Source organism: Agrilus planipennis, unplaced genomic scaffold (assembly GCF_000699045.2).
Source record: "Agrilus planipennis isolate EAB-ADULT unplaced genomic scaffold, Apla_2.0 scaffold90, whole genome shotgun sequence".
NCBI lineage: Eukaryota > Metazoa > Arthropoda > Insecta > Coleoptera > Buprestidae > Agrilus > Agrilus planipennis.
In genome coordinates this window covers 57,157-74,595 of record NW_020438865.1, presented here as the reverse complement: position 1 = coordinate 74,595, position 17,439 = coordinate 57,157, and the positions used below count along the sequence as shown (strand labels likewise).

Sequence of the window (17,439 nt, the reverse complement as noted above, 5' to 3'; positions counted from 1 at the left end):
TTTCATCCTGTAATCGACTGTCTTTGTATATTGTACCGTAGTTTATTCATATTAATAAAGTTCTCAATAATGTTACTATAGTAATGCTTGTAATAGATTTGTAAATAATAAATAAATTTGGAACTAATAAGTATAATTGATCTAAACCAAGGCTGCTCGCGGGTCACGTTGTGACTAACGAACGAATTATAAATGACCCACGTGAACCAGTTTCAAAATTCTCGGCAATTCGAAAGAGAAGCTTAATATTGCTACCATAAATTGTAAGGTATTACGAAACCAAAAATGGGATGTTCTTTGTTTGAAGCTTAATCTATAGGGTTATATTTTAAGAATATGAGTAAAAAAGAAATTTATTTTCTTTTTTCGTATGATATACCAATGTGTGTATTTGTTTTTGAAAAAAATGTAAAATAATTGATAGTTGTTTTTATACAGATAAAGTTAGTATCATTTATATAAAATTTATCTCATGTGGTACACGATTTGTTGGTGTTTAGCAAATGTTTTTCGCTTGCTTTAGCTATTTAAGGCGGTTCGTTTAGAATTAGATGCGGGATTTGGACCCCAAGGCTTGACGTAATTACATGGCAGCAAGGGTAGTTAATTCCTCCGCAACGAAAGGACCTTTGGTAGGCACAAGCTTACAAATTGAGTTCGTTATAAAGAAATTCTGAATAATACAATTTGTCAGTTAAAATTTAACCTTCATGAATATGGATTTTGTGGCCTCTACAAAACAATAACAGGGTAACGAACTTTTTAATTTAAATCATCTTTTTTAATAACAATAAGAAAAAAAAAATGGAATAAACTCTCCTTAACTCAGAGAACAGCCAATTTAATTTCTTGGTTCTTGTGTTCATTATTTCGTGTAAGTACTTGACTTTAGAACCTTTGTTTTGTAATATTATCAGCTAACTTACTAATTCCTACGGATTTACGTGATACGCGACTGTCGCATATTTTAGGATAACGCGGAAACTTCCTCCCTCTCCTACACATTTGCACCCTATCGCTTTTCACTATTGTCAGTTAGGAATATTGTGATTATTTTTATTGGAGATGACGATAAACAACTAAAGAATAAAATACAAAACTAATGATTAGAATCTATTCAGTAATTTTCGCATGATTTGCATCCAGAAAACTTAGTTATCGTTTTATTTCTACCGTATGCGGAAGTACGAATCTTCGCATTAGGTTATAATCTGCCACTATGTCTTGTGCAAAAATTGTTTAAGATTTAATAGTTAGTAACTTTAAGTAGGTAACTTAAACAAAAAATACAACGTGTAATTATACAACACGCTACTGAAGTGAAAGTTCTTCAAACACACAAACATACCGAGATAGGGGTTAAGTAATTGGTTTAATGGTATTATTTGGACACTATGAATTTAAATTTTATACTATACATGCCGAAGTTGCTTGTAACGAACGTTGCATTGGAGCGCGTTCACGGCTCAAGCGATCCCGACTATGAACTCGACTATGTGGCCGAGTAGAGGGGGGGACATCCGATGCATGATTTCGTTACATAGCAACTCGCATGAAACGAACTTACCCTACCGTGCGTAAAGAAGTTTCATTTCAAAAAAAAGTGTCCCTTATTTTAGTCTGTTTTGAATTTCTTTGATGTCACTAGAAAAAGAATTTTGAACGTTAATGTTTATGCTATTACCTCATTTTAAGTCATCATTATAAAGTCGTCAGTTCTAGGACTAGTTGGGCATTCATCTCCACTCTTTCTTATCCTGAACTAATCTTCGCATTTCCCTAAAACTAGAACAACCCACATCCTTAACTATATACTTCCAATATGTCTCTAAAGAATCCTTTCGTGTCTGAGGTGTCCTACCAACCTATCTCGTCTATTTCTTATTGATTTCCATAGTGACCTCTGTTCGCCTATTCTTTCTAATATCTCCTCATTTCTAACCTTTTCTATCCACGGTATCCTCATCATTCGCATTTCGAACACATCTAACCTTTTCTTTTCCGTAGCACTCACCGCCCATGTTTCGCACCCGTGCGGCGCTGCAGACGTGCACCATTAATAATCTTTTTCGAATTTCTAAATTAATTAGTCGCGTGCATAGAAGCGACTTCTTTTTGTTGAAGGCGATTCGACCATGATGCTCTCCTCTGTTTTGTATCTCTACTGCTCCATCCATCATGAGTTATCTGACTTCCTAGGTACCGAAAATTAGTCATTTCTTCTAATTTTTTGTCTTCTACCTTCATTTTAAGTAGGTAACAAAAAAATTAAAATGAAAAATACCTTCAGCAAAACCTATGCAGTTTATGTACTTTAAATAATCAATTGCTCGGTGTGGTATGATTTAACGTTATCGGAACAGGCTTAAACTTTTGACAATGTGAACATATTTTTAGGGTGGTATAGAAGAAATTAAAATACGACCAAAATAAAGGACATTCTAGTATGCGTCTGTTGTAAAAATTAATGCATCGCTAACAATCGCCGTAGCGTATGACATTGAAATACGACCTGCAAAAAGTGTAATGCCTTTAAATCAAACTGTAACTAGTTAGCAACTTCGTCGTCGAAATTTGACTGTCAATTATAAATTTCAGGTCAATATACATAGATCGCAAACTCATTTTTGATTAATGTATTCATTTGGTGGGGACATCGTTTCTAGCAAATTCCAAAAAAACCAACTTTTTTTGTTTGTTCATGTCAATTACTTTAACTCTCAATAATGTAGATACATCCACTGTTGGAAGAGTCACTAATAAATCGTTTCGCTCATATTTATAAAGATTGTCGTTATACGTTTTCTAACACAAGTAGATGAATTTGTGTGGAGAAAAGAGATCAAAAGTAATGATCGTGAAGAAATTTTCACCCTCAAAATTTTAGTAACCTTTCACATTCTATCCTAAAAAAGCGGTGACAATTCATTTCTAACGCTCTATTATCAGATCATTACCTTTGATACCTTATATAATTTTCTGGCGCACCGCAGTGGTACTCATTAATGTTTTCGGAATTGTTGCAATTAAACGCATATACGAGGCGTGTTCAAAAAGTATTGCGGATTTTGTGTTTTTCAAAAATTATTTATTTATTTATGAATATCTATTTTGTCCCCCAAACCCCACCAGATATTATATACTTGTGCCAACGTTTTTTCCAATCCTCGAAGTACTTCAAAAAATCATTTTTTTGTGATCTCCTCCTTCGTGGCCGTCTTTATCTCCTCAATCGTAGTCTTCGGGAACAAGAAAAAGTCACAGTGGACTAAATCTGAGGAATACGGTGCCTGCGGCATTATTAGTGTGTTGTTTAGCCAAAAATTCTCGCACAAGCAACAATGTGTGAGCAGAGGCGTTATCATGATGCAAAAGCCAATTTTTGTTCTTCCACAAATCTGCGCATAACTTTCAGGTAATATTTCTTATTGACTGTTCTACCCTGTGGCAAGAACTCATGATGCATTACGCCCCTACAATCGAAGAAAACTGTAAGCAAAACCTTCACATTCGACCTAACTTGGACCGTGCGGCAGCTTCCATTGGGATGATTCAACTTTCGTTTGCACGTCATGACCATAAATCCATAATTCGTTACCAGTTATGATCCTCGGAAGCGGCTCGTCGCGGACGAAGTCCTTAGTAATGTTAATGCGATGCTGTTTTTGGTTGAAATTGAGCAATCGACGATTTGCCAATACTATTTTTTCATTTCATGAATATTTTCGTTTGTTGTGGGTGTCCGACACGCTCTTCGTCGTTCACATTTTCTTGGCCTTCTGAAAACATCTTGTACCACCGATAAACATTCTTTTAGTTCAAGGTAGCTTCACCATATGCCACAGTTAGCATTCTGAATGCGTCCGTGCACTTAATTTTGTTTTTCACGCAAAATTTGACATAGATTCTTTGATCCATTTTTTGGAATAGGCAAAAATCGAAGACGAGCTACAACACGTGCAAGTAAGGCAGCTGTCAAAAATTAAGTGAACATTCAATATGACCTAACTTGTTGGTATAAGTGACAGACATGAGTACCAACATAACGCCACAAAAAAATCGATATTGGCGATACTACTTTTTGAACAGACTTCGTATATAAGTAAACTTCGGCGCTTCAATCGAACTCGCATTTATCCGCTATTTGTTTGGTATTTAGGTAATTAGAATCATCGGATAAAATCAGAAATGTACATACATATTAACCACATTTAATGTAATGCAATCATTAACATGCATTTTACTTTTAATTGCGTAATTACATACATACCTGCATCTCATTGGTACATGAGTGATTCGTAATTATTTACGAAGGTTTTTTACGCTAGAACAAGTATTAATGTTTGTATTTGTAAATGCAGCGTTTCACACAAAATAACCGGTTTTAATTAATGATCACGCACTATACCGTTTGGAAATTGTTTGGTTTTCTTTTACATCCACAAGGGTTGAGGTATATGTACGTAGTTATCTGTTACACCGTTCTGGTTAATAATTAAATAACATTAAAACCGAAAATGCTTGCCGTAGGAATTTGATTTGAATAATCTGTAAACATGCCACGTAAGCGTACTCTGCCGCAAAAATCTTTGATCACAAGCCAATCAGTTTTGTTTGACTTGCGAACGGTCGATATTCAAAAATATTGTTTACATTAATCATGCATTGCAGCAATTCATTTTTTTGTTGATTCGTTGCTAAAACGATTAAAGTGAATATGACCGAATGTACTTTCTTTACATTTTGATTAGGTAGGCACATATTTTCATTTACAGTTAAAGGGGATGAATAATGAATATAATAAAACATATAGGCGGGTTTCTGTTTCTGAAAACTTAGAAATCAATGAATAGACACTTTCAAAAATACAGCGTGGTATCCAATGGCGTGGTGAGCGCCATCTGTAGATGCTACATTTGAGGATTACGTATGCTCCAACAAGGTCCATTTAAAAATATGGATATTTACTTGCTGAAACTAATCCCGGCGTAGCTCACCTCAACGTGATAGGCACGTTAGCTTAATCGAATAAAATAATTCGAAGTGGTCTGTATTTTGTCGAAACTGCCAGACGCGGATCGCGATTTCGATCTTTTTGGATCTCATCAGCGCGTCGCAGGCAGCTCCGACTGAACACACACCAACCTTTACCTGCTGTCTTAACAGCGCGTTTTAGAAAATACCACAAATGGCGTGGTGAGCGCCATCTGTAGTACGATGCTACATTTGAGGATTACGTATGCTCCAACAAGGTCCATTTAAAAATATGGATATTTACTTGCTGAAACTAATTGGTTTCGTAGCATCGTACTACAGATGGCGCTCACCACGCTATTTGTGGTATTTTCGAAAACGCGCTGTTAAGACACCAGGTAACGGTTGGTCTGTGTTCTGTCGGAGCTGCCTGCGACGCGCTGATGAGATCAAAAAAGATCGAAATCGCGATCCGCGTCTGGCAGTTTCGACAGAATACAGACCACTTCGAATTATCACTGTCATCCTCAGTTGGTAACATTTTTTTTACTTAATAATTTCTGTGAATAAGTATTTACTGCCTTTAGGTGTTTGCAAATTTTAGTTAACCCTAAAAAGGCTAAATAGGGGTTCGTAATGTAGTCCGCTGCGCTATAAAGCATTACGCATCTGATTTGCGCAGCGAACTATTGTTAATGACGCTTCTTAGACTAATTTGTTTCGGATTAATTATTGTTTCTGTATCTTGTCTTCATGAATGAGTGTGGTAATATCGAACATAATTTTTTTATAAATTCTGTAAATAAAATTCTTTATTTTAAGTTGTGTGTTAAGAAGCTAATCTCGTCTGTATTCGTATCTAAATAAAAAGAAAACGAAGTTAATTAATTTCGCCAATTAACTTCGTTTCCTTTTTTTTTTGTATATTTAAAATTCCTCGTTCGTTTGGATCGTACAAGAAACTGTGTCTGAATATGAACACAGTTCAACGTCATGTCGTTTTGTGAAATTTTAAACATTGTAATTTTTCCGCTAGCTTTCGCCGTAATTCGGCTACGTGTTCATGTATATGTTCACATTTTTGCGGTGTAATACGGGGACGGTCAATTTAACCTCAAGTGCATATTTTAAAGGGCTTTAATATTGAATTCCGGAATCCTTACCGAAGAAGCTCTCCAGGGACAGACACTTTACCGTTGCAGACGTTCGAAAAGTTTTACTGATACTCGAAGTTCTGTCCGCCTTTTGTACGTACACGTGAGTTTCGAATCATTCAGTCAACGTAAAGGAATAGAATAGAACTAAAATAATTTTCGTTGTGACAAATTAAATTTTAACGTTGCATGTTCGTTTTCATAACAAATATTAAATTATGGTTTATAATTGTGCACATGCTCAATGAAATTAATTTCCCAGAGGACATGCCACAAAAACTTATCCATTTAAATACCTACTGTCCGACAATACCACGTTGGAACTTGCTCATTTTTAGTTCATCGGAAATTCTTTTATAGAAAGTAATTAATATTCATATTATAACGCAATATTCGTAAACCATAAATTTCTATTTAGATCACTACTACCTTGTCAGTATAATTACAAACCAAGACTTATCAATTAGCAATCCTTTAAATAGTGCAATGGATTGTTAATAAATCCATTAGAATAAGAAGCGAGTCAGGGCGGTGAAGCGGCTAAAACTCTTCCTTCTTTAACAGTAATTAACCTTGGTCAATTAGGTTGATGTTGAGGGAGCAAATGTCCAAATTATTATAAAAATTCGTTAAGCCTATTTTCGGATGGGCCAATGAGATTATTATCTGTTTCAACGTTGTGATGGAGACTTATTGTAAGAACTATGAAGACATGCTGCTGGCATTAATTAGGAGAAATCATACAATTAAATACGAAGGAATAAAGCAACGTCGTATCTCTCTCCTACTGATTTGTAGTCTAAGAAAGAGACGGCGTTAGTATCGTCTGTATAAATAACTCCTTGTTAACGGAATTAGGACGAGCTTCTCTTTGCAAAGAAGAACGAATCGTGGTTAAATTAAGAGATTAAATGTTTGCCTTAAGGGCTTCAGCAAAAATCGCATTCAACCGGAATAAGCGAGGTTAACACGCGGATAAAAATGTTTTTCTAGTTTCCCACCAAAGAAGCTGCAACACCCCGCCTTATTTTTGTCGACATAAAAACTTGTTGCAAAACACCGTCAAAACGTCATCGCTACTTGCGTTGAATAGCTTTCAAAAATATATACGTATACAGTTGGAATTTTGACTTCATTCTCACTCATTCACCGAAGTATATCGTCCTTCATGCTTTTGTTTTGTGTTACTCAAAATTTTCGCATTTAATGTTCGTATTTGTTTAAAGTGCTTATGCATTTGACACGTTTGTAAGCTTTTATGATTTGTAGATACTAAACGTTCCGTGGAATTTCATTTGATAGTTGGTAGCAATTCGTGTAATTCCAAAATCATCTCCCATAGACCTTCGTAGTTCTTCTCTTAATATGTAACAATTAATGATGAGCAAAGCATGAGAAAGACCAACACTGTCCCAAATTTAACTCTTACTTTATAGAGTATTTAAATTCAAATACAAATACCTGGTTTTGTACAGGTATTTAAATACAAATAGAAAGATTTTCTATCGGAAAACATATATGCATTATTACAATTATTATAACAATAACTTTCTTAACAATTTATACATAATTATATATTCTTTTGAGTTGAATCGTATACAAATCGTTTTCAGATTAAAAAATAATATTATTTGAAAAAGTACTTGCAAAATCAAATAAAATAAACAAAATGTTGTATTCAAATACAAATAATAAATACCTTCATTCAAAAGTGTTTCAAATACAAATACAGTGGAATTCGTTTATTATGACTCCGCCTATATTGACCAACCGCTTAATATGAAGTAATTGCAGTGTTAAGTTTGGTTTTCATATTAAATTCTCTATAGGAAAGTTTGGATATAATAAGTCCGTTTAAAAGGATATATCGTTAATTATGACTGATTCTGAAGAAATATCCGGCTATAGTGACCCAAATGATTAATAATAGCATTTTTGCTCATTTTTTTGACCCCTCATGTATATTGATATTACAATTCATCGTTCTTTTTCTTTTTCTGGTAATAAATATATACAATTTGTAGTTTTTCTCTCTATTAAACTAAATAAATAACCAAAATAGGAAATTGTTTATTTTCTAAGACTACGCTTTGTATGACGCCCGCTTAGTATGACGTGTTTGTCATTTCCCTTCGATGCCATTATAAGCGGATTCTACTGTACTCTTAAGAGTATTTTAAATACTTTTACTCAAATACTTTACAAGTATGAAATGAGTTCAGCGTGATGTTAACAATTTCAGCAGTCATTACCTTTTTGATTGATTCGTGCAGACTATGATTATAAGGTAATAACGTAAACGCAATAAATAGATAGCAGCGGTAAACATTGCCGGTTTATTTGCTGAAAGCAAAATTGATCGACAGGTGCGACTGGGATAAGCAACGGCTAAATCAGTGTGCTTTTCTTTCGTTTCCCGTGCGCAACGGAAATGTTTACACAGTAAACAACTATGTATTCAAGTGTATACGTGATGATATATGATACGTTACGTATTTGCGTGTAATTGAGGCAATGCACCGACTCGTTACTACGTGCATGAGCGATCTTTGTTTCATCATTTTGCGCGCAGTTTGTGCGTTCCATACAAGAGCCTGCTAGTAATTGTGTGTGAATATGTTTATGCAATAAATAGGGTTGCACATATACATATTGCGTTACTTATACACATTCGTCTGGTTCAACGTCGTCTCTCGTTAAATTAGTCGGCTCGCCGATTTTAATTAGTTCATCCAGAAGACGGATGCACGGTTGAAGTTTGAAAACTTTTATTTGACTTGCTGCTTGATATTCATTCGGAGTAGTAAAAAATGCTAAGGCCACGAACGCCAGCACAGCAAACGATGGGGCTAATATTTTACCCTAAATAATTCTGTAATCTGATACTTTTTAAGTCCAGAAAAACTGAGAGGGTCTTAATCGCATTAATTATGATTATACTTAATTATAATCCCAAGGTGGTGTTGGTTGGAGGCGCTTAAGATTTTTGAGCACTTTGGGAAAAAGTAAAGTTGTTTGTATACAGGTTTGCATTTATTTTAGAGATTTACTGGTGGTTTTTCTTTCTCTAATAAAATGCCTCCTTCGTCCGTCGTGATAACTGAAAATCGGAAACGAATGATATAAATAAAATTTCTCTCGAATAAAACCGTCTCCTTTTAACGGAAGCGGAAAAAGTAACGATTTTTAAGTAAAACTCACTTTGTCGGCACTTTTTCGAATTTTATTATTTTGTTCGAGACGCTTTCTTAATTTTGTTGCTGTCGCACCTCCTGCAGTATAAAATAACGAAGTTTGCATAAAACATGTAGAAGCTGGGAACAAATAAAATGGGCCGTTCGGGTACGCAGGGAAAAGCGCCACTTTACGAAACCAAATTTAACGCGAAATTTACTTCCTTGACGATTTTTTTGAATTCAGTAATTCTCTCGTTTTCTACTTGGAAAACGCTTATATTTTATGAAGGTGTTGTAAAAACCACCCACTACAGGTAGTCGAATAATGGATGATATTAATTTTCTTGATCGACAGACCCGTGATATCCGGTTTATCGCCATTTGATATCTCTGTACAGCTAACAACATAATCATCGGCTGGTTGTTTGATTATTCGTAAGTGTGATTATTCTAGATGTTGCCTCAGTAATCCAATCATCTGAACAATCTCCAATTTCAACAAATAATTACAATGTAACCATTGTTTGCTAGTTAAATAGGCTCTGAAGTATCGGATTTGTGGAGAATATATACTCTGAATAAATATAAAAAATATTTTAATAATTATTAAACACTAATGTGAAATCAATTTCATTTCATCCTGCTAAAGATAATAAAGAATAACAAATTTCTTCATTAACTTGAGGTAACCTGTCTTTATCATCATAAGGTCGTCAGTACTAAGACTGGCTAAACACGTACCATCACTCTTTCCTATACTGTGCTTATCTTCACACTTCTCTAAAACTAGAACATTTCACATCCTTAACTATTTGCGAACAGTAAACTAATCTACGTCTACCTCTACTCATCTTAATTCCTGTTTCTGCCTCTAATATCTCTCTGACCAGACCTTCATGCCTGAGAAGGTGTCCTACCAACCTATCTCGCCTATTTTTTATTGACTTCCATAGAGTCCTCTGTTCTCCTATTCTTTCCAATACCTCTTCATTTCTAACCTTTTCTACCCACGATATCCTCATCATCCGCCTATAACACCACATTTCGAACGCTTCTAACCTTTTCTTTTCCGCCGCTCCCACTGTCCATGTTTCGCACCCGTACAACGCCGTGCTCCAAACATACACCTTTAACAACCTTTTTCGAATTTCTAAATTAACCGTTCGCGAGCATAGAAGTGACTTCTTTTTATTAAAGGCGACACGACCCTGCGCTATCCTCTGCTTTATATCCCTACTACTCCTTCCATCCTCACTTATCTGACTTCCTAGGTATCTAAAATCAGCCACTTCTTCTAATTTTTCGTCTCCTATCTTTATATTCGCTCTTTCCCTACTTTTTCTTCCCTTGCATACCAGTATTTTAGTTTTACTTTTATTTATTTTCATACAGTACTGATCTGTCAGTACCGCTTCCATTTTATTTAAAGCTATCTCTAGGTCCTCCTTGCTAGATGCTAATACTGCTATATCATCTGCAAATCTAAGCATACTAATCTTTTGCCCCTGCACATCTATCCCTACAGTTGTACTGTCTTTAAGGATATTAATGGCGTCTTCGATGAATAGATTGACAGCGTGCATCCCTGTCTGACTCCCTTCTCTACGTTGCATCCCTAGCTCTATAACTGCCTGTTGCTCTCTATACAAACTATAAGTATCACTCTTCTATCTCTAGGTAATCTGTGTTGGGATAAAATTAAGTTAATTTCACATTAATATTCGATAATTATTAAAAAAAATTCTTAATGTATTGATATTAATAATAGTATATCCCAACAATAAGCTACAGTTTTTGGAAGATTTCGTGATGATAAATTGTTTAATAGCAAAGTTGTGACACCCAAGCTCCCTACTACTAAACGTGTATACAGTAAAAATACTTAATTCCTGGCCCGGGCCACTCAAGTGTATACATTAAGGAAGTGAATATTTGTCAGCTACTTTTGTTCTCGGAACACATTAAAGTTTTTAAATAAAATAAAAAACTCCGCAGCTGCCTTTGTGTTGGAAAACGCTTCTCTTCGGCGCTTCAGACAAAAACCTACTCGGTACAGAACAATAGATAACTGCGACACGGTGCAAAAAAAATATCTCATAAAGGCAGGAGCGGCCGTAAAAGAATCAAGCCGAGTAATTAAGTAAGAAATTTATACAAATTAATTAATACCTACCGCCCTTTTCTACACATTTATCTACCACCTACATGATAATGCTTATCCCAGAAACCTTGAACATTATAAATAAAAAGAAATGTTCTTAATTGGATTGATTTCATTAGACGTGTGCATATATTCAGTTTGACAAACAGATGACGTTTGTAAGGACATAAGGACCGTGTCCAATATTATGAAATAACTATCAGGCATTGAAGATATTGTTATAAACGAATGCCGCAGACGATCGATACCGGCGACATCGTTGATGTGCTAGCAAGCGCAGCTACGGTAATGCATCATACAACGGGCAAAAAAACGTTCATGAGAAAAATTTCGACAAAAAATGTTTTAAACTTTTATATTCGGTAAAAATTTTGGCTTACTGGTACATTTGAATACATTATTGTCAATAAAAATCATTTTTTTATTTGACTGAAATCATTGTGTAATCGTGAATAGCATGAGGTTTTCATTTTAAAGTACAATGCCATATAGGTATATGTAAATTTTGTTCCTTTGGCCACCGGAGTGAATGAGCGTGAATTTTCAGAATTCCTTAGAGGCCATTGGGATATGCGCTACTGCGGGCTTTTACGATCTTGAAGTAATTTAATGTATAGATAGCGTGGTTTTCTCATTGGGGAATTTAGGTGCCTAGAATTATTGGTTTCCACAGGTTGAATCGCGTTCTCCGCGACCCAGAAGAAACAAACTCTCAAAGGGCTCTTTGAAATGGCGTATTATTTGACCCTTTAGGATTTATGAAACTTACTTGCTATCCTATACTCTTTTATTTAGAACAAAATAAATCGCTTTTTAGTCCCGAAAGATTTATTTCGAATTAATAATTTTATGTAGCATTAAAAAAGTTAAAAAATATTAAGGCGATCGGTATAGATGGGACACATTTAAAGAGAGATACGCGGATAGGTACTAGACATTTAAAACAATTAGTTTAACTTCCTATGCACCGAAAATCTTAACTAGAATCATACAGAAGTGGGGAAAATGGCGGAAGAACTATTAGGGGAAGATCAATTTGGTTGTAGAAGAACTAGAGAAACGCGGGTGGTCATTCCAGCTTTACGGTTACATTAGAGAAACAGTAGAAAAGGAAACAGAGTGTACATAATATTTGTAGATTTAAAAAAAGCTTTTGACAATGTTAAGTGGGACAAGATGTTACATATACTAAAAAATGTAGGGATGAGATACATGAATAGAATGATACTTAATTCGTATAAAGAACAACAGGCAGTTATAGAACTTTAGCAGCAACGTAGAGAAGTAAATATTAGGGAGTCAGGGAAAGAAGAACACTGTCAAACGCCACTTTTTAATCTATACGTCGAAGATGCGATCAACATCATTAAAGACAAAACAACTTTAGGGATAAATATATAGGGGCAAAATATTGGTATGCTTAGATTTGGAGATGATATCTGGATTAGTATCTGGCAGGGAGGAGTTAGAGATTGTTGTTGGAAAAGGTTGGAAACGTTAGAAATGTGGTGTTACAGGCGAATGATGAGGATACCGTAGATGGAAAAGATTAGAAATGAAGAGGTATTAGAAAGAATAGGAGAACGGAGGACTCTATGAAAGTCAATCAGAAATAGGCGAGATAGGTTGGTAAGACACCTTCTCAGGCATAAATGTCTAGTCAGAGACATATTAGAGGCAGAAACAGGCGTTAAGAGGAGTAGAGGTAGACCTAGATTAGATTTCTGTTCGTATATGGGATTTGAGACGTTCTTATTTTAGGGAAATGCGAAGATTAGGTCAGGATGTAAAAAAATTGCGTGTACAACCACCCTTAGGACTGACGACCTTATGATGATGATGAAGAACATATTAGCTAGATTTCTTTGACCTTAATCTATTGACTCATTAGCTAGTTTCAAAAGTACAATATATGAATAGTTTTTAAACTATTTGTTACTATTTTGTTAGTTCAGATCCATTATAATAGGGCTCTGGGGTTTGGGAAATGTACTTACAGCACTTTCGGTCGGTGATCCGCATCGTTTATCTTTTTCTTTTTATTTTTGGTTGCCTTAAATGGTAAATATGTATAAATACTTGTGCGCTTATAATGCCAAGAAATTATTTCAAAATCGAGCTCGTAAAATTGAAACGTATTACCAACATCCGAAGCTTTGAGGATTGCATTGGAACCGTTTTGATTAGAAATTTGATATATGCAACGAATTGAAAATTTGATAGTTTTGCAGATTTCTTCAGCTAAACGGTTCGCACTAAAATTCACGGTTGACGTTTTACTGCTCCTATTATTCTTTCGTTTGTTTGTTTGGTTTTGTTTTAATTGCTACAACCACATGCTGGTATGACAAGTTTAGTAATTGAAATAGGTAACGTCTGAAAAATAGGTCGGAATTAAAAACAACCGAACTTAACATCTAGTGCTGCACCTACCGGAAATCCGCAAAGTTTAGGAAACCAACGCGAATTTATTACCTTCAGTAATTGAATCCGTTTCCCGTCGCCGACTTTGCTAACTAGACAATCAATTAATTGCTTTAGTTTCTGAACATACCTAGTAACGAGCACACTGAAGCTATTGCGTACCCTTCCGGCAATGCTGCAGTAAGTGATGAGGTAATTAAGACTTAATCCGTCAACCAGTGATGACATCTATCTTCCAAATACTAATACTAATACCTGCACAGAAGATTGAGTCGTAGTGGTCAAAGAGGAAGGATGTTAGTATTATCACAGATCAAAAATAGAGCATTTCCGATTACCTTAATTATTGGTAAATGACGTAGGACGTAGCTTAATTAATAAGGCTGACTTTAGTGAGCAAATTTAATAACACAAATATATAGTCGGCGACAGGCTTTAAGGTACCTGGGCCCCAGGACTACTACTAAAAATTAATTGAAATCAGTTTCTGGTAAATCAAATTTTTTAATACATTGTTTTATTGATGTTGTTTTTATAAATATTTCAAGCGTAGGTATCTTTTAAAAATAATTAATTTACAAAATCTATTCTAAACAGTGTTCATCTAAACCTTCATTGTATTTCGTCGCCAACTGCATACTAGCATTGAGCGACCCTCAAAACCCCCGAATAACTGATTTCAATTGACTTTTAAAGAGTTTAAAACATAATCCGTGGAGACGATGTGGATGACGGTTGCCCTAGGTCCTAGGTATCTCGTGGGCCTTCGCTGACTGCATAGTCGGATTCATAAAACTGAATTTTTGTTATGCGCCGATGTATTTTTGAAGACGAATTAATCTCTTATGTTTTCGATCCGACTAACTGCTCAAAAATTCGAAAATTTGTCTTATTGTTATGCTTTATATCCTCGACTACATTGAAGTGTGGTGTAAATAACTTGAATAATATAAATTGACTTAGTTCTCCAATTTGATTCGATACAAATACTTAAAGTGTCTTCCTGTAATACTCAACTGGAGAAGTGGAAAAACTGTTCAGTTTTCCTCGGCAAAATCTAAAGTTTTTCATTATATTTTCCCAACTGACGCGCTTTTGGAAATTTTATATAAGTAAGTAACAAAAACAACGCTGTGCGTAACGTATATTTTAAGTTTTATGGTAATTGTTTAAAGTAAACATTATTTTCTGAATAGCACTTTATGTTAGGAAATGTGGGTGCCGACGTATTGTTTAGTGCCAGTTTCTGCACGTAGTGACTCGACTCATTTATCATTTGTACGCTTTAATTTCTCTAAAGCTTGGTGTAGCAGTGACATTGGGGAGAAGGGGTGGCTTCCTAATTAATTCAACCCAAATTATTTGACAGGTTAGGGATAGAGCTTCAACGCGAACTTTCCCCCAAAATATCCAGTACAATAGGCCGAGCTTGTACCAGCCAAGTTACAGATTTTGTTACTCAAAAAAAAGCATTAGGTATTTAAATAACAATTATTGTTTATATTACGGCTGTTTTTACTCTCACATCTCTCTTAAAAAATAGAGAAGGAAGTAGTAGCCTTTGGTTGAAGTGTCGAAGTGTCATTTATATTAAAAAAAAATTAATCAAAAGTGCCTTTTCAATTTGTCATCACTATTAATGATCTACTGCAGAGAAATCTGCTTTCAATGAAGTATAACAAATTGACGCGCACTTTAGATATCCTTACAAGTAGAAATATTACCCTAATATAAAATAGTCTGTCATTTAAAGAAGATCTGCTGTTGTCTATTCTTTTGAATACGTTATGGAAGTTGAAGTTGACATTTTTACATTTTTTCTCTTTTTGTGTAGTAAAATGATTCTCTGAAAAATAGTACAGGCAATTCAAATAACAAGACGCATGCTATACCTTTTTAATACTGAGAATTATTTTCAAGTTTGTTAACTGGATTGACCTCCTTTTTCCTATCGCTTTAAGCAGGTCTCTGAAAATCTTGAGTGCACTCGTTTGGTTGTCTATGAAATGGAAAATCAATAAGTGCAAACATATAAACAACAGAATTGGTTCAAGATCCAAGATTCAGTTCTCACACCTGATACTTCGAAATCAAAAATGTCTTTCTTAACTTCATCGTTCAAAAATCATAATTACATTTTTCTATAATTATTAATTAATTGTATTGTATACTATTGTGCTTATTGTATATCTATTGCATAAACTCTTATATTCATTGCAGAAGCGTTAAAAACTCCAATCAATATTGTAAGGGAACAAGAAACTTCCGTTGCCCTCATTAAAATCTATGAGATCGACAACAAAACTATGTACAAATCAAACAGTAATTGTAGTGGTTGGTTTCTACAATATTTTCAATTACTTCGAAATACCGATGTCACGAAGACAGATTGATGGAAAGTTGAAACTCCTTTTTATTTCTAAATAATTATTTAGAAAAGTATCAGCTGTTTTTATCTCCTATTGCTGCAGATTTTGTCATTCCACTTGTATTTGTTTTTTACACCCAACGTTTTAGTTAGTCAGGCAGTGCATTTTGTTTTTGTTAAAAATAAATTTTAGTGTCACATGGGAGTTACACAACGTTTGGAAAGGCGTAGAAAATTCAATTCTAATTCTAGTAACTGCATTGCAATTATCGCAAGCGTTTAGATAGTCGTTTTACAGGCCATAGTACCTACAGAGTAAAATAAAATACAAAAAACCGGCGTAAGTTCCGTGTAACCGGTCGTATCGTCTCCAAACTTTTTCAAACTTGTTATAAATGTTCTACGTTTGTACATATTATATTTATATAAAAGTGCACCCATTAAAAACTGCCGCTGAAATGGTTAGTGAACGATAATTGTTTAAATATATTTTTGGTTATTTATTTAAATGTATGGATTGAGTAAGTAAACTATATTTCTTCAATAAGCGCTTTGTTTTTGCTTTTATTTTTGCCAAGCAGAAGTTATAAGTAGTCATTTTGGTGCGAAGTACGTCTCATATGGCGGATTTTAACAGATTAACTACGATGTGTATACAAGATAGATGCACCTTTCAATTTTCTTTTAATCTAAAGTAAACGTGCATAGCGTAGGTGTATTACTATGAGGCACTAAGTCTGCAGAAATGCTTAATTAGAGGCAAAAAGTACACTTTGGCATATTATTAGGCAAATATCCGGTTTCCTTCCTGGCGAAATAAGAAGGAAGAGCTAGAGTGAACACTAATAATCCCAGTCATATAGCTACCTTTCCATGTATGGATATATATACTTGTACACGCATATGTTGTATACGTATATACACCAATACTACCGCCCTTGTAAAACAGAAGGGAGATTTTGAAATGTTAACGTTTACTTTTAGTAAAAAAATTTGAAAACTAGCTTGACAAATAAACTTGCTAATGCGGACGTATTAATAAAAAAAGAGTTTCCTCGTATTGTTAAACATCGCTCAAGCTCGATTTGAGAATTGTCTTAATGTATTACCCATTATGTACTCTTTTTGGTCTACAAATTGTATTTACTATTAACTTTAGTATTCGAGAATGTTTAATGGTAC

The 17,439-nt window shown here is 34.6% G+C and overlaps 1 protein-coding gene across 10 annotated transcripts in view; it reads left to right on the top strand.

Annotated features, from left to right (window-relative positions):
• LOC108737328 (zwei Ig domain protein zig-8) overlaps nucleotides 1-17,439 on the top strand; it is a 207,079-nt gene that overhangs the window by 133,239 nt on the left and 56,401 nt on the right. Inside the window, exon 1 of one of the 10 annotated variants that reach the window (XM_025975338.1) lies at nucleotides 16,512-16,778. The exons of 8 other annotated variants lie outside the window; for them this stretch is intronic. In XM_025975338.1, coding sequence (XP_025831123.1) covers nucleotides 16,766-16,778 — 13 coding nt within the window. In that variant the 5' untranslated portion in view covers nucleotides 16,512-16,765. Of the gene's footprint in view, nucleotides 1-16,511; nucleotides 16,779-17,439 lie in introns of those variants that run through there. One more of the 10 variants, XM_025975349.1, reaches the window with a different exon arrangement.